Genomic DNA, 25,644 nt, shown 5'->3' with positions numbered 1-25,644 from the left:
ACTGTGATGTAAGGTCAAATGAGAAGTACCAAGAGAAAAAAATCTAAAAGGTGTTATAGGTCGCCAAAAGTGAGAGCGTTCTTCTCTAGTTAGGGAGTAATCAGAGATACAGTCATGGAAAATTATTTGATATAGACCTTAAAGGATGGATAAAATTTTTACAAGCATTGTTGAGGAAGGGGAAGAGAGATTAACCACTGTCCCCCTCCCCACCAAACTTTCAAACAACCAACCACTCAACCCAACAAAGAACAAAATAGAGCCCAGAAGGAATAAGAAGTCCAGTATCGTCTGAAGAGAAGGCATTTTCTAGCAACCACATGTATAGCTTAATTGCTTTGAAGAAAATACCTCTAATATTTAACACTAATAGCAATGCTAACATGATAATAAAAATTATTATCTTTTAAAAATGTCTGTTAGGTATCAAATGGTTTAAATACATTACTCCATCTACACAAAAATCTTCAGGTGAGTATTATCATTTTCATTATATACTTGAGAAAATTAAGAATCAAAGAGATTAAATTATTTGCCCAAAGTCATATGGCTAATAATTGTTACAGCCAAGAATAGCATCTGCCTGATACAAAAGTCCAGTTTACCATGCTAAGCTGTTTCTGAGCAGTTTCATAGATTTATTAAAAAGTAAACAATCAGAATTAGAGCAATGGAAACACATTTTTTTTAAACATCTTTATCGGAGTATAATTGCTTTACAATGGTGTGTTAGTTTCTGCTTTATAACAACGTGAATCAGTTATACATATACATATGTTCCCATATCTCTTCCCTCTTGTGTCTCCCTCCCTCCCACCCTCCCTATCCCACCCCTCTAGGTGGTCACAAAGAGTCTGTCATACAGAGTGAAGTAAGTCAGAAAGGGAAACACATTTGATGTAAACTGTGCACTTTGGACAACACTTTGAGCAATGACACATATACATCATGGGTTGTTTGCAGTTAGGAGACAAACTCTGGTTCACAGCACCTCTTTATTGCTTGTCTTTTAAAATTGGGTGTTCCTCAGGGTACCTCTTTTCACTACCATCTCTCTTTCTCATCCCATCACGTGGCTATAATAACTATCTAAAAGCTGATGATTCCTGAATCTCCATCTCCAGCTTTGATCTTGTTGCAGAGGTTAAGAAGTACTATTCAACTGCCCATCAGCTTCTCTAGTGGAGGTCTTACTTCAAACTTGCAAACCAGGGTGTTTTGCTTAATAATTACACTAAGTTAACAGGCATAAACCAGAGTGAACTGGTCACTCTGTCTTAAGCTTCGATATATGCAAAACTGAACACACATTCAATAAGTAAGTCCTTTTGATTTTAACTCATTCATATCACTTACATTCATCCACAACTCTCATTCCTATTAGCACTACCCTCATCCAGGGCACTTATTGGACCATATTATTATAAAAACTTCCTAACAGTTCTACTTATCACAATCTTGTCTCCTTTTATAACAAAGACATGTTTTCAAAGCACAAATGTGATTTTTATTAGCTCCCTTTTGTAGTCTCCGTTATTTTAGGATGAAGTGTAAACTTGATTTAAAAGGTCTTTGAGATGTGGCCCTGCTCACTTTGCCAGAAATTCCCTTTATAGAGTAAGTTTCCTCATCTTTAAACTTCGTATCTCATTGCAATTGCATTTCTTCCAGTTCCTTAAATACACTGTGCTGGCGCTCACTAGTGGGCCTTTCCACGGCTTTCTAAATTTGCTTTGGACACTTCCCTCCCTCTTTGTTTGGCCCACCTTCAGTTTTTCTACTGGTCCCCACTAAGAGGTTGCTTCTTCCAGGAAGCCTACCCTGACTCCCTCCAAAGATGTCAGGTGTTCCTCTTCTTACTCTACTTATCACTGCATCTATCACACCGTGTTGTGATTGCTGATAATAGCTGTCTGTCTCTCCTGTTATATGGTAAATTCAGTGAGAACAGGGGTGGTGCCTGTTTCTTGTTGCTGATTATTTCCATCAAAGAACAGTGCCTGGTATGCAGACTTCCTCTTTTGTTGAGTGAATAAATAAAACTCCCATCTATTAAGTGCCATTCTGCAAAAGGCCCTATTCTTAGCCATTTCCACTCATTAATTTATTTAATTTTGAAAGAATTCTGTCACTCTCATTATTTTATAGATGATGAAAATAAAGCTCAGAAAAATTAAACAGCTCATCCAAAGTTATGTAGCTAATAAGTGGTAGGGCAAAAATTCAACCCTGGTCCCCAAGCCCTCATGTTGCACCATGACACTGTACTGCCCTACTGATAACATGGCAGTAATGAGTTAGTGCATTTAGTTGAATTTCATACAAAGTCTGATATCTTTTGTCTATGGCCCTGTTAACTTCTGTTGTGCAATTTAGGGAAAAGTCACCTCCTTGAATACTCTTAGTTTGAGAAGAATATTTGTTATATTTGCAAAATGGAATGAATTTGCAAGTTTCCCCCCCTTTTTCCACCCAAAAGAGGTCTGTGTCCTTGAACGTAAAACACAAATAATCCCTGTGTTGTTAATTATTAGCAAGTCATCCCATTTGGAACATAAGGAAATAAAGTAACAGATATACCAACAGAAGATTACTAGTTAACAGGCATTGCTAGAGAAGACTATAAAAGAATTTCAGCATGATTTTCAATATTCTGCCCCCATCATCATCATCAACAACGCAATAACTAGCAACCATGAAGTGGGAGGTATCAATTTTTTTAATTTTTCTACTAAATTTTAGTGAATCCAGAACAATGCAGAAAAATGTATATGGAATAGGTAAGATATTTTGTGCTTTTCTTTTGTCTTTTTCCTATATGAAAATTCTTAAATTTGCTTTTATTCATTTGTCTTGATTTATTTATCATACTTACTGTTCGACACAAAGGAAAAACATTTAATTGGTGAATATCATTAAATGAATGATAAACTTGTATAATTATAAGAGTACAAGAGTTTTACAAAATCATGGCAGTGCTTAACATTACCTGTGAATGGTGCAATGGTTCCAAGAAATTGGAAGATATAAAATCTGAATTTTAGTGTTAAGTCTACTATAAATTATTCTCATTAACTTTATTCCTTAGTTTCCTAGTTTTCTGAAGTACAAAATTAAGATGCTTGGATACATGATTCCTAATGTCCTCTCAGTTCTAAAATTGTATAGTTTTAACTTAGACACAAACATTTACATCTAACAATGATTACTTTCCTGATTGCAGTTGAAAACATCATTTTTCACGATGTTTATCTTGTTTTCCAGCTTCCATATTGGATTCTTCCCCATGTTCTGCAGAGATGAATTTAGTTGACCTGTAAGTTTTGCTTGTATAAATGTACTTTAAATATGCAAAGCAATGAAAATTTTAGTTGGGTAATTGAATAAATTTGGATAGCCCTATGAGTTTTTAAAAGTGTGAAAGCAAACTAGACAATGCTAAGAAAAGTTATTTATGTTGAATATCAAATTGATATTGAAGAGGTTGAACTGTTACCCCATGCCTTAGATGTTAACCCCAAACTCTAGATTCCTTGTAAAGAGATGGGACAAACAAAATCAGATTTTAGAAACTGAAGAATAATGTCTGATTGATGGCAACTATATATGAATTCAGGAATTTTTCTCATCAATACCAATAGGATGACATTACCATATTCTCTATTCTGAATACTATTTAATCCTAGTAGCAAATAGTTGGAGGTAAAATGTTCTATTTTTGGTTATTTGTAGAAGGTATATTGTTCTCTTGAATGATGTCTTTCTGTCCCACACTTCTGAAGTTTCTAATAAGGAATTTAAAGTCGTGTGTTACAGGTACTGGTTGCACACAGAAACCTGCAAAAGCAATGCTTTGGGTCAATCCATGATCAGACCTTGATCACGCTGGTAGTAGACACAGGTAGAGGTCTAATGACCAATTCTTTGCTTAAAAAAAAAAAAACAACAAAAAACTACAAAGGATATAAATACCTTCAATTATGGAGACATTGCAGTGGGTAGATGACCACAAAAGGAGGAACCACTCTTAGGGGAAATCCACTTATTTTCATTGTTAACAGATATATGTATATTTATGGGGGAAGGGGACGAGAAGAAGACAGACATTTCTTCCTGGATGGCTAAAATTTCACATACTTTTTTAGCAAAAGTCATCCCCTAAACAGGTCACAACATAACAGACAATAAAAACAAACAAAAACTAACCTTGAGAAAAAGATTGATACGTCTGTTCCGTAAGCATTCATATGTATTTTTGTTTCAGAGCTACCATATTCTTTGCCCAGTTTGTTCAAGAGGCCACTTACAAGGAAGTAAGTCAAATGGTGAAAGATGTATTGACTGTAATAGAGAAATCCACTGGCAGTGAGCAGCCTGCAGGGTGTTTAGAAAACCAGGTGAGTGAATAATAATAATTTTTTGAAAAAGCACTGTGATATTTGACCAAAACTCAGCATGCAGAAGAGAAGATGCAGGGACTGCATAAGAGATAAATACATTTAAATATCTCAAGACCTGTTTTATGAAAGGAGGTTTAGGTTAATTCTGATTTGCTGGAGAGAGCAGAGGAGAAAACAATGGGTGTCTATTGTAAAGAGACAATATAAACATGGTGACTAAGAGCTAAGGTTCTGAAATCAGAGTATCTGGGTGACCATGGGCATATTACTTAACTTCATTGAGCTTTAGTTTCCTTATATATAAAGTGAGGAATAATAATAGCTTCCATTTCTGGGTTGTCATGGAGATGGATATGATAATGGTAGTAGGGGTTAATTTTTATTAAGCACACAATGTGACAGGCGTTATTCTCAGGAGTGTTACATATCCATTGATAATCAAAATACTTTGTGACACGGAGCATAGCATTGATGAATCAGAATGAATGTCCAGTGAGCCAAGAGACCCTGGCTGGGGCTTATTGGTAGAATATCAGCTTTGCTTGCAAATATTAATTTATTAAATCTTTACCATAATCCTAGGAGATAGATGCTAATATTCCAGTTGGAGAAGATGAGGCACAGAGAGGTTAAACAACTTTCTTAAGGGAGCCCAGAACCAGGATTTAAATTATGTCATCTGGCTCCAGAACTAACACTCTTAGTGACTTCATTATACTATACACTATAGTGAATGTGAGGTGCATAGCACAGATTAGCGTTGACAGATTTAACAAACAAACAACAACAAAATATGAAGCCCTCTTAAATTTGAATTTAAGATAAACAGTGACTACTTTTTTTTATTATAGGATATCCTAATGTAGAAGATTAATAAATAACAGTTATTAGTGTTTATTATTATCTCAATATAGAAAAGAATTAAGAATTTTAAAATGATTAGAGCTACCAGTTCTGGGACAAAATGCCCTGAGAATCCTCTGTCATGATGGAGCTAGTGAAGTAGCCAAAAAATGATGTATCTGAAATATTGTAAAGGAGACGCCCTTTTAAAGATATAAAGTACTTTACAACTCTGAAATTGATGACTTAAATTAAAATCCCTGATAGGCATCTCTATTTTTAGCTTGACCTGTGAAATAAGCAAAATACATTTTATATTGCAAATTTACATCCAATGAGATATCCAAGGTGATGTTACAGATTAGTGATTTACTATTGTAAACTTAAAGGCATGATTTTTAGGTGGATTGGGAACTGGAAGTCTTAGTTAAGATTTCCAGGATTCTCTAAATATTAGCAGTTATAAAAGCTAGATTAAAAGTTTCCTGAGATGAATGAAACACACGTATTCCTCAGAGTTATTCACCAGACTAGTGGTGTCATCACCTGATTTTGGTAAAGCTAAGGCAAACAAGAAGGATTTTAAGCATTTACAATGTACATTTTAAAACCTTTTTTTTTTTTTTTTTTTTTTTTGATCTTAGTTCCCCAACCAGGGATCGAACCCAGGCCACATCAGTGAAAGCGCCAAGTCCTAACCACTGGACTGCCAGGGAATTCCCTAAAACATTTTCGCTAAATCTATAATTAGACCCATTAAAAGTATTTGAAGCTATTTTTATTCAGTTTCAAAATATTTTGATTTTTATGTGAAAATAATAGCCAATTTTATATCGGTGTCTCATAATAAGAATGCCAGATGGAGTATCTATGTCCTCCTTTTAAGATAAAATAATTTTGTCTAATAGGCATGTGTATTATTTAAGGTTGAAAACTAAATTCCATTTTCTAAACACATAATAGAAAGCTATCCCATCAGGCTGAAACTAGATATATTGGAATTTGTAGGGGGAATTATTTTCCTAATCTACCGTTCTGATTTTAAATATTAGAAAACTTTTCATGTGTTTTACAGCATTTTTAGGTAAAGTTAGTTGTCTTTCATTAAAAATAAATCTTATAGGTATCTGCCTTTCTGGAAGAAATTTGCCATGAAAAGGAAATTCCTGAAAAGTATGGGCTTTCAGACTGCTGCAGCCAAAGTGGAGAGGAAAGACATGACTGTTTCCTAGCACACAAAAAGGCTGCTCCAGCATCCATCCCACCTTTCCAAGTTCCAGAACCTGTCACAAGTTGTAAAGCATATGAAGAAGACAGGGAGCTGTTTATGAACCGGTAAGGATCCCATTTTAAAGGTAGATAAGACCCCAGAAAGAGTGCAGTACCAAGCAGAATCTACAAATTCTGCAATTTGTGGCTGTATTCTAAAACATGGAGAAATAATGTTTGGTGTGGCACCTGCTGAGCTCCTGCCCTACGAGATTAGGTGAGAAACATTAAGTGTAACTTTGTCTCCACAGCACGTAGATCGATGGGTATAGACCACACAGGAGACCCACCAGTTTTTCCTTCAGTCTCTTAGATACACCTTGTTTTTTCTCTCTAATTTTAGCTTGCCCAAGAATATATTAGTGTGGCACAAAATGACTCCTTCCAGAGCCAAATATTTGGTGTTTTGTGCTCACCAAATTGCCTGAAAATAGAAAATGTTAGAGATCCAGGAATGTTTAAGGTACATAAGCATGTCTAACATTTATTGAGCACTTAGGATGTTTTAGGAACATGTGCTTGGCACGTATGATCATATTAATGCTCACAAACAGCCTATCGTCTCCTTGTCCTCTTCCTCTTCATTCCTTTTCTTCTTCCTATTTCGGAGATGAAGAAATTGAAGCTTAGTCGGTTAAGACAATTGGATGGGGGCAGACCGCCAGTACATTCCCAAACTGGGATTTGAACCCAGATTCTCTGTTGGGGAAGCCTGTGTTTAACTCTTAATCACTTCTACCTTCCACGTTGCTGCCTAATCCAGAGAAATATAGAGCCTGCCCTTAGAACATCTCTGCTATGTTGACTGCCGGGGTGGATAATCTCGTTCTGCACTGATGAGAAAAAACACTCCACCTTTCTCTTTTACTTAGTGGAGGTCTGGTCTTGTTGACCCCGAAACATATCTGAGTAGGCTTATTGAAAAGGATACTTACATAAGAATCATAGTCAGTGTTTTTGCCTAGTTTGTTCTTATAATAGATTTTTCCTTTTCTTGGAGGATCTTTAGCGAGGAAAATTTTGACAGCAAGTGGAAAAAAAATGACTATTTTCTGAATCTTTAAACAATTCCAGAGCCAGTTCCAAGCAGTAGCAGTCCTATTTTAATGTGTTTGTAAATCTTACCGCTCCTTTTCATTTCACAGATACGTCTATGAGATAGCAAGAAGGCACCCCTTCCTATATGCACCTACAATTCTTTCTTTGGCTGCACAGTATGACAAAATAATTCCACCTTGCTGCAAAGCCGAAAATGCAGTTGAATGCTTCCAAACAAAGGTATTGTATTTGTGTGGATATCTGAACCAATAACTTCAATCTGGCTATGACTTACTAAAACCAAACAAAGTTAAAAATGGAAATATGCTTTGTGGGTAGAGTATCATTTTCAGAATAGAGCATATTTCAGCACTCTGCTATTCTTTGGGCTAAAAGAGCTGGGTTTGCTCTTTTTTTATTCATTCCTTTATCCATTCATTCAGCCAACAATCATTTTATTATTAAGGTAGTGAGTTTGGTGGGATGAAGAAAGACAGAGGTAGAGGTGATAACATAAATGAAAGAGAGAAGAGTAAGAGGTGAAGGAAGCAAGTGAAGAAAGATGGGGCAGAAGTAGGAGGAGAAAAAGAGGAGCAGAAGAAGAGAAAAAAGGTGAACGAGAAGTATGATAAGTGCTTTATATTTATTATTTCTTTTAAACCTTAGAACAAATTTGAGGTGTAAGTGTTATTGTCATTTAACAAACAAGGAAACTTAGGTTTAGAGACGCAAATAGTTTTCTTAGGTTTTGGAGAGCTGGAACAACATCCACGATTAATTACTTGCTGCCTGAAGTCCTATAACAAAATTCCTAAGAACAGTGACTATTCCCAGAATGTCAGGCTGTGATGCAATCTTACTTTTTGTTACTGAGAAGACATTTAAGATATTATCAGGCTTCAATTTGTTCAAAATTACAGTTGTTTATTCATTATCTCAAGTATGAAAGTTACAAGTGTTTCTGTTTCAAGATAGCTTTAATAAATCTACCTGGCATAGATGTATATAAACCCATCTAAAAGAAAGAATGAATAAAGTTCTGCAAAGATATATGGCATTTATAATTTTTAGCAAAAATTTTTAGAGTTTCATGTTTTAGTTGTATCTGTTGTTTTTCTAATTATTAGAGCCTATAAAGGAAAATACATCCTTTCTTGACACCTTGTTTTTCTATCTAGGCAGCATCAATTACAAAAGAATTAAGAGAAAGCAGCTTGTTAAATCAACACATATGTGCAGTAATGAGAAAGTTTGGACCCCGAACCTTCCAAGCCATGTAAGTTTAAGCTCTATCTGGGGAAGAAGGTGAGATCTGCAAAACTCCCATTTTGCAGTCTGAGTTCATTTTTCACATTGTTACTGTTGTAGAGAAAGAAGTTTCCTTTGATGAGAGCTAACGTGATTAGAATCATGAAATCCTAGGATTGGGAGGAACAGATCAGTCTGCTGTTTAACACTTATTAAAGTCTACATGAGATAACACTTGAGAAGACTTTGGAGATTTATTCTTTTTACCTATTCTTCTAGATACTCAAGTTCTGGACTGCAATCAATTTACACCTCATAATTATACTACACTTGTTTTTTTTTTTTTTAGAGGAGAGAAGTATTACCTTTTATTATTTTTTTATGCATTAGTTCATTGAGATATATGCTTTTTGATGTGTGTTATGGTCTAAAAGAAGTGCTCAAAAATTCCAGTTGTTTCTCTTTTCATTTGTGCTTGTTTGTATGCTTTATATCTGCAAGAGATTTTAAGGTTCTTGTGGTAACAAGTTTGCTTTCTTCCCAGTATCCGACACAATGGTTTTGATCTATGATCTCCAGATGTTATTAAACTGTTTTTTTTTTTTTAAGTTGATGGAATGATCTTAAGCAGATATACCACATTTTCCTAGATTCTCTACAAGGTAAATTAGCCTTCTCTAAGTATCATTTAAAATTTCTGGTTTAACAAGATATTCTTTACATTAACTCTGCTTCCTAATCTGCTATAAAAGTCCATTATGTCAATTGTTGCTTTTTATGAAAATATTCACTTGAGGCAATAATATTAGAATCCATTGTCCAGAGGAAAACAAAATTGTAATTTCTGAAGAACTGGCATGTATTTTCCTAACTGATGAAAGCATGTAACTCACTGAAGTCTGTTTTCTTGTCCCAGCTGCTAAAAAGCTCAGAGGCAAAATTGGAGTTTTTCAACTGACTGCATTAACTCTTACACTTCACATATTTGCCTTTTCTCTTTTCCCTTGATTGTATCTATCTATATCTATCTATCTATCTATCTATCTATCTATCTATCTATCTATCTCATCTATCATCTATCTATCTTTCATCTATCTAATTTATCTCTATCTCATCTATCTATCTTTGTTGTTAGGATGAGAGGAATATTTAAAAAAAAAAAAACAAAAATAAAAGCCCAAACAATTGAATCAGGTAGTTCAACCTCTTCATTTTTACACATGAGTAACCCGAGGTCCAGACAGATTAAAGCAGTTTACCCAAGACCACACTACTGGTCATCAGAACCAAGTTTTTCTAGATCCTTGTCATGACTTTTCTTTCTTTTTTTTTTCATTTTATTTTATTTATTTGTTTTTATACAGCTGGTGATCCTTGTCATCATTTATTTCCATTACACCTACTTGTCTGCTATGTCAGTGATCTCTAATTGTCTGTGTCCTGACAACTGAGACTTTGAGGTCAAGTATAGGAATCAGAATTACCAGTGGTTTAGAGCTCCACTAGCCAGTATGGCAGCCACTAGCCACATGAAGCTCCTGAGCGTTTGAAATATGGCTAGTGCAAGTGAGGAACTGTGTTCTAAGTGTAAAACCTGATTTCAAAGACTTAGTATGAAAAAGAAAATGTACAATATCTCATTAATAGGTTTTAATGTTATAAACAACAAGGACCTACTGTATAACACAGGAAACTATATTCAGTATCTTGTAATAACCTATAATGGAAAAGAATCTGAAAAAGAATATATATATATATATATATATATATATTTATATATATATATATATATATTTATATATATATATATAACTGAATCACTTTGCTGCACACCTGAAACTAACACAACACTGTAAATTAACTATACTTCAATAAAAAATGGTTAAAAAATAAGTTTTAATGTTGATTACATATTGAAATGATATTATTTTTGATATATTAGGTTAAAAAACATATTATTAAAGTAAATTTAACTTGTTCCTTTTTACATTTTAATATGGTTACTAGGAAATTTTAAATTACATAACTGGTTTAAAGTACTCTTCAACTTTTATGCTGAAACATTTCTAGTCTAGAAAAACATCTGACCTGCTAATTGAAGAGTATTAAGTGCATGCATTTAAAGTTTATTTATTTGTTTGTTTGTTAAATGACACATTTAAAAATATTGTACGTAGTGGAGACTTAGATTAAAGTTTTTAGTCATGGATTTAGTTCCAAGACTGACTGATTCTTCTTGGAAGAGGTCAGATTATGCTTTAACCACCCTCCAACTCTATTAGAAACTTAAAGATTGATTGATGATTTGCTTTAGTTAAATTTATCTTAGAAATACAATGTAAGTTAAGATTTTATTATAATGACATTATTTATCATTTGCTATCCATAAGTAATTAAATTTAAATGTTCTCAATTTAAAAAGAAAATCCGTCTTTATCAGTAGCAGCAACAATACCAGTTGCTCTAGGGCACAGTGGTCTCACCAAGACATCTCTTAAAATTTACATGAACTATGCAGAAGAAATAAGAATTTTTGTTTCTTACTTCCTTTTTGGGTCACACTACATGTCTTGGCATGATGACACGTTTGAGTGCTCAGTATGCACCACTTTCTTGTCCCGTTGATATGCACACATGCACCCTTCCCCATATTCTAAGAAGTAATTTTTTCTCCCAGGTAAAAGAATGATTATTGTTCTCATAGAATTTTCCGTTTCTTAATTGTTTATCCTTTTTAATTTTTTCCCACCCTCTCACAACAATGATCCCCAATACTCAGCCTCCGGGTTGAACAGCAAAAAATAGATATCATTAAAATTCACAGGAAAGGTTTTAGGAAAAGATAAATCACTTCTAAACCTTTGGTAGGGCCAGATCACAGTTTATAGAGCCACTGCCTTGAAAGACTGGGCTAGAATTAACAAGACATAACACTTTTCCTTTTCTTTTTAAACAAGAACATATTGGTCTTTTATCCTAGGAGCTGTAACTATACTAATACTCTATAAATGTTATTTAAGTTTTCTTAACATCTTTATTGTGGAGTATAATTGCTTTACAATGTTGTGTTAGCTTCTGCTGTATAACAAAGTGAATCAGCTATATGTATACACATATATCTCCTCCCTCTGGCGCCTCCCACCTACCCTCCCTATCCCACCCCTCTAGGTGGTCACAAAGCACCGAGCTGATCTCCCTGTGCTATGCGGCTGCTTCCCACTAGCCATCTACTTTACATTTGGTAGTGTATATATGTCCATGCCACTCTCTCACTTCGTCCCAGCTTACCCTTACCCCTCCCATGTCCACAAGTCCATTCCCTGCGTCTTTATTCCTGTCGTTATTTAATTTTGATAGATAACCAAGATTGATTTCTAATTCTTTTTTTTTCCCCTTAGAACTGTTGCTAAACTGAGTCAAAAGTTTCCCAAAGCGAATTTTACTGAAATTCAGAAACTGGTCGTGGATGTGGCCCACGTACACGAGGAGTGTTGCAGAGGAAATGTGCTGGAGTGTCTGCAAGATGGGGTGAAGAGTCTTGCCTCCTATAAAAGAGATATTCCCACTCCCTTTTCTTTCTTTTGCTCTCATTCTAAATGGGAGAAGGGTGTCTGTCATGAGTTGGTCATAGAATGTGGAAACTAGTTGACTGAGTGAAGTTACAGACTTCTTAAGAGTAAAACTTGAATCTCTTTTGTTGACTCTGCTTTTCACTTAATGGATGCGCTCCTCTTCCTAGACCAGTGCCCATTCATTCTTACTTCCAAAGGAGATGGTAACCTCTCTGGAGGTCTCCACACAGAATTTTGGGGGGAAAACTCTATTTTTAATATATTTGTTTTTTCATCCATTTGTGCTTTCATTTGATAAATATATATTGAATACTTTCTATGTGCTAGCCACTGTGGGGCATACCTGTGAGGAAGGCACAAGCTGGTTTCAAGAAATGTATAGTTTGATAAGAGAGATAAGACATGTGACCTCATTGGGGTTAGAGACTGTCTTTGGTTTACGGTTATTTCCATAGGCCATCAGCACAATGCCTGGCACATGGAAGGCACTCTATATTATATACATAGAGCTATTACATGAATACAACAAAATAATAAAAGAAGCATAAAAAATAACACAAGATATTATTCTACAAGGTAAAAAGCTAGCCATCACGGAGAGGTGTGAATAAGGGCTCTAGAGGAATTAAAAACCCAAAACAAATACCCCAAAAACAGAATCCTCAAGCATGCCATAATCAGTTGCGATTTAAGCAGTGTGGCATTGGTCTATTTCGGGCCACCCTAGACTTCCTAGATGTTGGAGACCTGTCTATCCCCAAATTATTCCCTCTCTGGTCCCCTGTGATACACCTTCTTCTTCAAGGAGGCTTAGAATCATTGCTCCTAGATATTTCGGTGGCTTGAAACCAGGGCTGGAATATGGTTTCCAGAAGGTTGAAAGTGAGGGTAAAATGCTCCTTTCAGCCAGTCCACGGCAATTTGGCTGAGATACACTTGAAAACCAGCAAGAAGCCAAGGCTGTAGGGGAGTCTTTGGGCCCAGGCAGAGAATCCTGGTGTCAGGAGTTGGGGAAAGTGGACTGAGGGGGCGGCCTCCAAGACAGATTTTCCTATATCATTTATTTTTCCTTTTAGAAGCATTTGCCTTCATGTTAGGAATGGTAATAAGAATGATTTTATTTTTCTTTGATGTGAGTTGTATCAGTTTTAGTTGACTATTTTACTAATTTGTATATTCATTTTTTAACGTTTAGTTTTTTCAATTTTTGGACTTCATAACCACCCTTTTCCATTAAAGTGAAAAAATAATTTACGTATGGTATATAAGTTGGATTTTAATGGCTGAATAATGGGTTTTAATTGTTCCTGCTGAGAATGCACAGAATTTTCAGTCCTTTGACAGGTACATGTAAGCTCGGCTTCTTTCTGGCCACTTAACGTGCCTTTCATTATCTATAGACTGCCCTCTGGAAGTCATAATGGGTTACTGCAGGGTTATATAAACAGCAAGTATTTACTACCAAATTTCAATACTAATAGAAAGATATGCATCAACGTGCATGTCATTTGGTTTGAGGAGTACATTTGTCTTTTGTTTTTAAAAGCTTGCTATTAGAATAAAATAGTAGATTTTAGCTGACAACTATGAAAAGAAGAATTGAACAAACAAGTCTAGGTGGAAAGGAGTGAGGAAACGTAGAGTAGGGAGAAAGCACTAAAATGAGAGACAAGGTAAATGTCTTCTTCCTTCCTTCTTTCCTTCCTAGGACTGGCCACGAGGTCCTGAATTAAAGAATAAATGTTTAAAACTTAGACTTTATTTTTCTATTACAGGAAAAAATTATGTCCTACATATGTTCTCAGCAAGATATTCTGTCAAGCAAAATAGCAGAATGCTGCAAATTACCCACCACACTTGAACTTGGTCATTGCATAATTCATGCAGAAAATGATGACAAACCTGAAGGCTTATCTTCAACTCTAAATAGGTTTTTAGGAGAGACAGATTTCAACCAACTTTCTTCAAGGGAAAAAGATCTCTACATGGCAAGGTAACACACTCTGTAAATGTATGTTCACACAAGCAAAAATTATGATGTGACTGACAGCTTTGTGTTGTTGAAATGGTTTCTGAACTCAGTATGTGAGGATAATGTCACAATGTTCTAAGCCAAAATATAGTTAGGAGGAAATAACTAGGAAATAAGGAATAGGGTCTATCTTATACTGATGAGACTTTCACCGCTGCTGTTATTAACTGGCTTGCTTATGAGGATGCATTTTGTTTTGTATCAGTTTCTCTGGAATCAGAAGCATTGTCATCCCTGTATGGATTACTCATGTAAAGACCACCATTGGACTTCTGAATAGGATATGGATATTTTTGTAATAAGAAGGGCTCATAATTAAGAATGTGCTTTTTCATTGTGCATGTTTTAAAAACTTTTCCCCCCAAATGTAACTTAATAGATAATGCTAGATACAAGGGCTTTCATTGTAGCAGTTTATTTGCTATTTATTGAATACATGTTTTATTTTTTTAAGGAAATGAAAACACATTTAGAGACATTTGCAGTATGGTAGTTGTAATTGACAAGACATGTTCTCATTCTATTTGCCTTTAAGGGGAGCAAGCAGTTAACACATTTTCCTTTATTGTACAGTGTGTATCAGTGGATACTATTAGAGGAGGGATTTGTGCAGTTCTTAGGACACTATACTTAATGATCTCCAAAGGTCCTTCTAAATTTGAGTCTGCTTTTAATGTAGTAATGAAAAGAATGGTGCAATTTTCTTTTTAATATTCCTCGAGGATATTACTCTATTGTTGATTAAAATTAGACATGTACACATTGTTTGCACCGCTAAATTAAATTATGCAAACAAGAACAAAGTCCAGATTTCAGAAACCCATAATGACATTATTGGAGGAAGAACTAATACGACCTATTTCTACAACCTGGGAATACAATTAGTAAATTCAAGAATTCTCTTTAAATTTATCCATTCATACATTCTGAAGGTAACTGTTTATTTAATAGAAGCAGTTCTTCAATTGGAAAGGTTCTTTGCAGTAGAAGTTTTCTCAGCCGAGAATGATCTTCCCCCAGACACTTTGTGTGGCTTCCTTCACCCAGGTTTTTCTCCTGAAAGAGCTACTCAAAGAGACTTTTCTTGACCACACACTCTAAATTGTCACCCCTTTCCTTCTTGTCTATCTTCCTTTATTTCTCTTCATTGATTTATCACTACCTAAGATTGGATGACCTATTTCTTATTTGTTTCTGTCTCCTTATAATGCCTGCTTTTGAGAGGTCAGACATTTTATCTTATACATTATTGAATCCTTACTGCTTAAAGAAATTGTTTGCACAGACTTGGCAGTGGAAAAATATTTGTTGTATGGATAGATTTCACATCCATAATTGAAAGTGAATAGTGCAAAAGAAAACAAAATACCATTTTAGAACAATTTGAGGGATTATAATTTTTATTAATAGCTTTGCCATCATATAGTTGAAATAATATTTGATTTCTAGGTTTATTTATTTGCATTTTAACTTCTGCATGCCATATAACACAGGAATAATTTGTCTCTTAATTCCAATAACATGATTTTTTCACACATATTTCAGATTTACTTATGAATATTCAAGAAGACATACTAAGCTTGCTGTCCCAATAATTCTAAGAGTTGCTAAAGGATATCAGGAGTTATTGGAGAAATGTTCCCAGTCTGAAAACCCTCCTGAATGCCAGGATAAAGGGGTAAAACGCTCTAGTTTTTTAAGGAAAATCTGGAAAACTAGATGGATATCATGCATTAAAAGTGCTGTTTGTTTGAAAACATCTGGTTACTAATGAGCAGTTAGTTATGTCTACTAACTAGCTATCTAGCTATTAAGTAGTGATTAACTAGTAGTCAACAACTATTGGTTTATTTTAGAAATAAGAATGTTTTAACCAAAAGTTCTTTGATGCACAGAATAAAAATAATATTCATTTTGAATAGCTCCACTCCAGAAAGGCAAGAATCTTGTACAGAAAGAATTGTAACTTTTTACCCAAAGTTTGAGTTCTGCCATCAAATAACTTGGTGATTCACAAAGTTTTAAACTTAATCTCCCTAAAGTTCATTTGCCTTAATTCTCACAATTCATCTTTAATATTAAAAAACCCTCTAAAAGTGGTTTCTCTAAGATTGGTATCATAATAGAATAAACTATTACTGGCCAATTTTTACATACAAAGTTATGTGTGCAGAAAGAGAAAAAAAATGTATGTAATAATGCTTGTATTTTCAGGAAGAAGAGTTAGAGAAATATATCCAGGAGAGCCAAGCACTGGCAAAGCGAAGCTGCGGCCTCTTCCAGAAATTAGGAGAATATTACTTACAAAATGCGTATGCTTTTTTAAACAGTATTTTGAGTGATTTAAGGTCATTAACTAGTGAGGGAAAGACCCATCTAAATTAATCACCCATGGCTACCCTAATTCCAGCCCCTGTGTTGTACTGGAGGTCTTGTAATCTGATCACCCAGTTTCCAGTTCCAGAAGGTGGCCTTCCCCAGTTCTCTCTCTTTAGGAGCAACAGATGGCCTGTGAAGCCTGATCTGTGGTACTGGCTTTGGGTTCCCCAAACCGTGCAGAGTTTTGCAGTAAAGATACCCATTCTGTCATAGCCTGTCGTAGTTAAAGCACCAAAAGATCAAAGTGTGTATCGAGGAAACTTCTGAGGTTGGGAATAGGACTCAGCCTGCTGCCCAGCGTTTACTTTCCTGTTGTGATATGTTGGTGTAAGAAGAGGGTAGGGAATGCTTATCAGAGTAAATGCACCTCCAGCGTTGGTCCAGGTACCATGTGGGTGAAACAAATGAGCTGATTTCATGTCCCCTGATGCCAAAAGAGGGTCTCTGAGAAGGAATGAGGGTCCAGAGACTCGTGAAGGACTCAGCAAGATTTGGTGAAAAATGCTTCTTTCAGGTTTCTTGTTGCTTACACAAAGAAGGCCCCTCAGCTGACCCCAGCTGAGCTGATGACCTTGACCAGAAAAATGGCGACCGCGGGAGCCACTTGTTGCCATCTCAGTGAGGACAAACAATTGGCCTGTGGTGAGGGAGCGGTGAGTGTTTTGTTTAGTCCCATCCTGTTTCTGCCCTGTTGGGCTTGAAATAGCCTTATAATTCCCATTTAGGGGAAATGGGAAAAACCAGTGTGGAGATGGCTTTCCTGGACTTGTTGGATTAGTTGCAGTTGAAGGTGTGTAAGAACTCGGCTCTGAGTGGTTGGCATGTGGGCAAGCTTCCTGTCCTTCTAGAATGGCTGGTAGAAGTGCAGTGAGCTTATTCAACAAACAAGCAAGCTTTATGTACAGGGGAGACAGAAAGACTGGCACGTCACTCAATTCATGATTTCACCAAATACCTACTTTAATGTTAAAACAGAAAAAGCTTCAACTTTGACAGATTAAAATTTGCTATTTTGTTTTTAGCCATACCTATGTTTTTGTCTTTTATAGTTTAATTTTTTATGATGATATTAGGGACAATTTATTCCCCTTGACAGGGTACAGGGTACAGAACAGGTAAGTCCCACGTTCTGAATAGTAAAATGACTTTCCAGTTGGTAATGCCAATAATCTTCTTAATGTCACTAGTGTCATACATATGATTACAGGTTGAATTTTTTAAATTATTTTTTCCCTTGAAGTCACAATTGTGAATAAAATTGTGTACCTTTTTTTTTTTTTTCACTTTTCCTCTTTTTGATGATGGGGAGTCATTTGCTAATCAGTCTTCATGTCCTGGAATTTTTTGTCAAAGGTTAGAAGTGAAAAGAAAATTTCCTGTGAGTAAGCAACATCTTTGTCATTTATTGAATCCCACATGTTGGGAGGATGCAGGGGCACAGGATGGTGTAATAGTTCAGGAGTATAGGTTCTGGGGGTCTTCTGCCTACACTCCCATCCCACTGTCACCACTTGTGAGTCTTGTCACACTGGGAAAGCTAGTTATCTCACTAAGCTTGAGAATTTTCATCTGACATTTGAGAATAAAGTTAGGATGGCTGTCTTAAACGAGGTAATCATGTGACTCCCTCAGTACTAGCCTGATACATAGTATGCACACAAAATACGTTGGCCCTTATTACAAGTTATCATTAGGAGTTTAAGAAATATCTCTGAAGTGTGGAAGGTAGGCGAATTCTACATTAGGAAAGCCTTAAGGACACACAGACTCACACACACACACACACACATCTTATTTCTTTACAATTAGGACTACATATTAGCTGTATGTATGTATGTATGTACATATGTGAAAGGGTTAGGTTTGTGCTATTCTTACCTTCAGAAAGTGATTCTCTGAATCCCAAAAATAAAACGGAAAGCTCAACTAAATATACATGGAAAATGTAGGCCATGTATTGATTTCAGAGATTTTTCCCCTTCAGAAGTATGTATGTAACTGAAAATGTGTTTCAAATCGCTGACACAAATAGCTGAAGTGGCTGTCTTCAACATCACTTGTGGAACATTGGTCACTAAATGCTGAAGTATATCCCAAACAAATGGGTAAATAAGAATCTATAATATGGCAGCACATGATCCCTACACAGACGGCAAATTTTCCTGTAAATTGATTATAAGTTACTGGGCATTAAACGCTATTGCAACAATTTTCCTGAATCAATTCTATGGCTGATGCTCCATCTCCTTGCTTTCTTCTTTCTCATCCTCCTAATTAGGCTGACCTTATTATTGGACTGTTATGCATCAGACATGAAGAGACTCCTGTAAACCCTGGCGTTGGCCAGTGCTGCACCTCTTCATACGCCAACAGGAGGCCGTGTTTCAGCAGCTTGGTGGTGGATGAGACATACGTTTCTCCGCCATTCTCTGACGACAAGTTCATCTTCCATAGGGATCTGTGCCAAGCTCAGGGTGTAGCACTGCAAACAATGAAACAACAGTAAGAAATGGGTATTTGCTAGCATGGAGAAGACTGACAACACTAAATAGCGGTTGAGATTTCTACTTCACACACCCAACACCCTTGGGCTCACCAGGAGAAGATTATTACTCCAAAGCACTTAAAGTGACTTTCAGAATAGTCTTGTCTCAGAGTCTTCATAGCCTCTAGTCTGGAAAAATTCACTGGGGCAGATAATTTCCTGTTTGTAAAAATAGTCTCCTTTTAAACTATTGTTGTGATGCATCTTGGGATCGAGGGAAAAGGAACAATCTATTTCAGGTAATTAAGGTATATCTTTGCAGTAAGTCTTGGGTACTTCCATTCCAAGCACTGAAGAAACACCTTTGAATTTTTTTCCACACTGTTTACTCTTTGAAGAGAATAACCATAACATTTAACTCAACCATGCAATATGGGTGTTATGAAGTGGAATACACATTTCAGTTCATTGTGGGAGGCATTCTGTAATGATGATAGTAATGCAAGTCAATGTAACGCATGTTCTCCAAATTCCCATGCATTTTCATACTCCCATACTTTGTAAAAGGTCTTCCTTCATTTTGGAAAACTTGTTCATCCCTTTTTTCTCTGTCACAATCTGAGGCATGTTTCTACGTACAGTATGAATGCCGCCTGGCAAGCCTCCCCTATTCCCTGGGTCAACATTAATTCCAGCCTGAATGTATTGCCAAATGAGTATTACAGGCAATTAGGACAGACAGTGCTCAGGTTAGGGGTGTGATAATTGTGAATGACAAGGGTTTGGAAGTTGGAGCCTTTGAGTATGGATAAGACATATTTTAGAAGAGAGAACTGGAAAGAATATTTTAGGCAAGTAAGAAAAAGACTATTTCACTACATACAAGGTGGAACTGTGAAATAGTGTTTCATCTATAACCTGCACAAGTCCAGACCAATGGAACACTTAGCATGTTTCTTGCCTCAGTCTTTCTAATAAAGTATTAGACAAGATATATGTGGTGAGTCTGGTAATGGGTTAATGGAATGAGGGTTTAGGGTAAGGGTTGCCAGGGCTCTGAAAGTTCTCTCCTAGGAAGGCTTTAGAAAAATATCATTGCATAGCAGACTTCTCTTTTATATTGTTTTGTTTTAAATCATAGATTTCTCATTAACCTTGTGAAGCAAAAGCCACAAATCACAGAGGAACAACTTGAGGCTGTCATTGCAGATTTCTCTGGCCTCCTGGAAAAGTGCTGCCAAGGCCAAGGGCAGGAAGTTTGCTTTGAGGAAGAGGTATGTGCAGCTCATGTTTACACTCAGAATACTTGGTATGGAATTTTTTGTAACGAATAATGAAAAGAGTATCCCACTAATTTATAATTTTAAAATAATGCCAGAAATATTTATATTTAATTTAGAAATTGATTGAAGGACTTTATAATATTTAAAAATAATCACAGTTTTCTCACTAAATATTAGGAGAAGTGTAATTTTAGAGTATATTATGAGAATTAGTAATTTTGATTTATTTTCTAGTGGAGAAAACTGTAAAGTGAATATATAATTAACTGATGATAATTTAGACAGCTTCTGGCTTAAAATTTATCAGTTGAGCTAAATGGATTAAAAGGATTTAATAGCAAATGAATTGTGCACATAGGATATTGGGGGAATATTTATAGAAAATATATTGAACTCAGGAACAAGCCTTTGAAAATTAACAGAGTAGTAATTAGGTATTATCTTAATATAATTATTTAGCAATTTTAGCTGGATTTGTAAATTGACTACATTTTGTAAGCCTCTAGTTTGTATTACTAAATATATTTGAATACAACATCACTGTATTTTAAAAAGATATTCTATAATTCAGCCTTTTTGCCAATTTTATTTGACTATCTCATGACGTAGAAGCTTAGATGTTTTGTTATTTGATAATATTTAGAAATGTTGAGTTTTTCAATAGATAATATAATTACATGGGTTTGTGTGTACTTATTAGTATGTGTCTGTTTTTGGTAGGAGGGGGTGGGACACAGATAATGAAATGAGATAAAACAAAACTGATAAAATAGATTTTATGTAAACCATTTCTGTTAAATATGATACAAAAAGATTAATGTCCTCTGTTTTGAGAACACGTTCATTTACATGCAGAGAACATGAACAAATAGTAGCATAGCAGTATTTTCTCTGCAAACCTTTTAATTTCTGTGACTGATTTGTAGAGAAAGCGGAGAGATGGGATGAAGCTTTGTAAGAGTTTGGAGATTGGTATAGGAAAAACAATACCTCCTGTTGATAAGAATGGAGTTGTTTTCCTTCTGCCTTCTATTGTCCTAGCTTGTTGACATCAGAGTTGTATATCTTTATTTTTAACTTGGTTAATCTATAAACCAATGAATTCACCCCTAGCTAGTGGAGAGTTAACTGTATGACTGGCACAGTGGTCTACTTTTTTATCTGATGATTCTTATTGACTGATTTATTTTATTTTTATTTTTTTCTTTTTTAAATTGAAGTAGAGTGGATGTACAATATTATATGTTACAGGTCTATAATATAGTGATTCACAAGTTTTTAAAGATTATACTCTATTTATAGTTATTATGAAATATTGCCTGCATTCTCTGTTGTACAATATATCCTTGTAGCTTATTTTATACCTAATAGTTTGTACCTCTTGCTCCCCTACCTCTATATTACCCCTCCCCCCTTCCCTCTCCCCACTGGTAGCCACTAGTTTGTTCTCTATATCTGTGAGTCTGCTTTTTTTTTTTTTATATTCACTAGTTTGTTGATGATTCTTTTTAATTTGCAGGGTCCAGCACTGATTTCAAAAACTCGTGCTGCTTTGGGAGTTTAAATTACTTCAGGTAACAAAAAAGTCAGATAAGTCTAACTATAATGTTGATTCTCCCCAAATATTGATCCGTAGTTAAATACATCCTAAGAGCTAACACTAAATACTTTTCTTAAAAATAAATGCAATTCAGTAAAAAAAAAAAAAACTTATTTAAAAACCCTGGAACAAAATAACGTCCACAATGTTAAATTAGTGATTCAACTAACTCAAAATTCTTTAAGGTTATTTCAAAAGCTTCAGAGAATGTCATTAGAAGGACTTCCTATCAGTTTATCTGATATAGATCTGATATATGTATATATATGATATAAAATAATAAAACCAGTTACACCCTGCATCTATTAATTTAATTAGTACTTGTATTTTTGTTCTTGTTACAGGGGGAAGAGAAAAGACCAAAAGTCTTTATTGTTTGGTGTGAACTTTTCCCTTTAATTCTAACTGATTTGTGCTTTTTGTGAATTAAAGAAACGATGAAGACTTTTATGTGAAATTTCCCTATCATAAAAATAAAGTATCTCCAAATATTTCTTTTTTCCTAGTCTGCTTATTTATGAACACTTATAAATAATTTCTTTAAATAGTTTTGTATACCATTGTCTGAAGCAGATTCTGGTCACAAAGCACTGAATATTGGTTACTGTAGGAGATTAAAGCCCCTCAAGGATGGATTTATGACATTGAAGGCTACATTACGTGGTGAACTAAAAACATGTTCCCAAGTGAAGCACTTTTTGGTGCTTCTAGGGCACACTGTTCATTAGATGATCATTTAAGTATTCTAACAGATAAGTTGGAGATGAGAAAAGAAATTATTATGTTTTGATAGGATCCATCAAGAATGATGTTACTCAAAATTTAACATCTACTTTTTTCTTAGTCTTGTTCATAAACCTTTTAAAACATAAATGTTAACTGTACTGTAGTTGTTTTGATTGAATATAGTTAACATTTTCATCAATTATTATTATTTTTTGTTCTGCAAGTATTTATTGAGCATTCACTGTGTCCCAGGTCCTGTTCTGGGTGCAGCCACTGTCCTATAGTTGCTCCAGTAAAGAAGAAAGCAACTAAGAGCAATGCAACAAGATTATGGCCATTATAGAGGCAACAACACGTTGAGAGAATCAAAGGGTGGGTGAGACCAATTGTGACTGGGGAAAGTCACATTGGCAGAGACAAACATTTAAGAAGCATCTTAGAAGATGAATGGGCATTCATCCGTTCAAGTAAAGGAGAAGGCAAACACATGAAAGAGGAAAACATGGCCTATGACAAACGATGATGAATGATTTTAGGGTAGTATAGGGTGGGGAAGAAGGCTATAGACATGGAAGATCAAGCAAGACATTCAAGCTATATAGGATTGAGTGGATTCTCATGGGTTTTAGTCCAAAGGGTTTGGATGATGTCTTATAGGTAACAGGGGACCAGAGTAATATCTAAGCAGAGTGATTAGCTTTTAAGGAGATAACTCATGAGATATGGAGGTTGGGGAGTAGGGGCAGGGGAAAGAGTAGAGAGGGGCAAGGTCAGTAAATGGTGACAAAAAGATCAGTCCACCAGTAGGGAGGCTGTTTATTGTATTAGCTTTGAACAGAAATCTAAAAATCACATTCATACTTTGGCGTCTGCTGCAGGAGAAAACATTTGCTCAGAGCAATAAAATGAGCTTTCAGTTCTAACTCAGTTACTTTGTCCTTTATATTTCTCTTTCAATTTTGATGGAACATCTGTGGACTTTGCCTGATTGCGGTGTAATTCTAAGAAGTATTAACTTAGAGATCACAGTAAGATAAAGTAGAATTCAACATAAAGCATTTAACAGGAAAAATAATCTTTTATTGTTAAGAGGAGAGTTCAAGTAAGATAAAACTGCTTGGAAAATTTATGAGCCAAATGATATTTCATTGACATGTATAAAGAAAAAATGATTGGAAACACTAGGACAAATTGACACAAATACAATAGTAAATTGGAGATTTTAGAACATTTCTGCTTCTCAGAAAAAACAAGTTAAGCAAACAATAAATAAAAACTCAAGGTAGAAACTTCTCTAGTCAAAGTTACCAGTGGCTTCTATGCTGCAAAATCCAGTAGTCAATTCTCAGTGTTTAGTTTACCTGATTTCTCTCGGGACAACTTGACACAATTGATCACTCCCTTTTCCTTGAAGTATTTTTCTACTTGGCTTCTGGATTTTCCTCCAACCTTATTGGCTGAATCTCCTCAATCTTCTTCACTGCATTTTCTGCAATTCTTTGACCACTAAATGTTGCAGTGTCCCAGAGCTGCTCTTCCTGAATCTAAACTTACCTCTAGGTGATCTCATATAGACTTGATGCAGTAATACCATCTAGATGTTGACAACACGTATTTATATCTCCAGCCTGGATTTTTTTCCCCCTTAATTTCCAGGCTCTCGGGTCAGCTTCCTCCCTGACGTCTCCATGTTGATAATGCAGAGACAATCCAAACTTAGCACATTTTAAACTGAACTCCACCCCATCCCAAATTTGTGTCTCCCTCTGTCTTGTTCTTCCTTCTGCTTACTCAAGTCAGAAACCTTAGAGTCATCTATGGTTCCTCTCTTCCATATCACCCCTACATTCAATCTATGAGCAAAACCTGTTGGCTCTACCTTCAGTGTACATCCAGAATTTGACTCTTTCCCAATACCACTAGTACAAGCCACAATCATACAACATATGGATTATTGCAATAGCTTCACTGGTCTCCTTACAGGTACCCTTGCCTCACCCCCTGCTCTAGGCTCAACACAGTAATTGATGCGCTCCTTTACATCTAAGTACATTATACTACTTTTTCCACATCTCACTCAGAGTAAAGTCTCTACAATGACTCTACATGATGATAGCTTTCCTCCCTTTTCTCTTTCTTCTTCCACTGGGTCTCTTTGCAGGCACAGTGGCCTCCTTGATGTTCTGCAAGTTACCAATTAATTTCCTGCTCAGAGTTTTGCCTTTGCGATTCTTCCTGCTTGGAAATTGTGCCCTCAGATATGTGTGGGGCTCACTCCATCACCTCCTCAGGCTTCTACTTGTTATCACCTGCTAGATGAAAAGTCTTCCTTGACTGTCCTATTTTAAATCACACACCTATCCTTATCCCCCAACCAGTTATCACCATCTCATATACAGTAGATTTTGTTTATTTTCTGTCTACCTCCACTACTGTAAACCCCATGAAGAGAGGGAGTTTTTTTCTGTTTTGTTCACTTCTGTTATCCTCAACATAAGAACAGTGTCTGGAACATAGTAGGCATTATATGAATATTTGACGGATATGTAAATGAATACACATGCCACAGACTGTATTTTATTATAAGGTGCTAAGGGGTTGTTAGCTTCATCTTCTAAAAGCCACACTGGGGAGAAGAAGCATGGGTCTGAGAAATTAACATCAAAAACATAAGAAACCACTGAGGAGGTTCAAGACCTAAGGTTTGGTGTGTGTGTGTGTGTGTGTGTGTGTGTGTGTGTGTAATGAGGATGTGTTGGTGTCTTGTGG

General features: G+C 35.6%; 1 protein-coding gene across 1 annotated transcript; it reads left to right on the top strand.

Moving 5' to 3' along the window:
- The first annotated feature begins 2,695 nt into the window (after positions 1-2,695).
- AFP (alpha fetoprotein) lies at positions 2,696-22,113 on the top strand. Its single transcript, XM_059924054.1, has 14 exons — positions 2,696-2,780; positions 3,265-3,316; positions 4,265-4,397; positions 6,367-6,578; positions 7,658-7,790; positions 8,729-8,826; positions 12,197-12,326; positions 14,146-14,363; positions 15,948-16,080; positions 16,617-16,714; positions 17,296-17,434; positions 19,060-19,283; positions 20,408-20,540; positions 22,069-22,113. The coding sequence occupies exons 1-14, from the start codon at positions 2,696-2,698 to the stop codon at positions 22,111-22,113; spliced, it is 1,833 nt and encodes a 610-aa protein (XP_059780037.1).
- The last annotated feature ends 3,531 nt before the right edge of the window (positions 22,114-25,644 follow it).

This window comes from Balaenoptera ricei, chromosome 5, assembly GCF_028023285.1.
Source record: "Balaenoptera ricei isolate mBalRic1 chromosome 5, mBalRic1.hap2, whole genome shotgun sequence".
Classification (NCBI taxonomy): Eukaryota; Metazoa; Chordata; class Mammalia; order Artiodactyla; family Balaenopteridae; genus Balaenoptera; species Balaenoptera ricei.
Note: the sequence above shows the minus strand (reverse complement) of the source record. Positions and strands in the feature narration are given on the sequence as shown.

What these genes read in the sequence shown, in the direction of transcription:
- AFP (XM_059924054.1), top strand. Translation starts at nt 2,696, where the DNA reads ATGAAGTGGGAGGTATCAATTTTTTTAATTTTTCTACTAAATTTTAGT. An exon ending in CAGGGTGTTTAGAAAACCAG is followed by an intron (nt 4,398 to 6,366) that starts GTGAGTGAATAA and finishes TAAATCTTATAG; the next exon opens with GTATCTGCCTTTCTGGAAGA. An exon ending in CTGCAAACAATGAAACAACA is followed by an intron (nt 19,284 to 20,407) that starts GTAAGAAATGGG and finishes TTTAAATCATAG; the next exon opens with ATTTCTCATTAACCTTGTGA.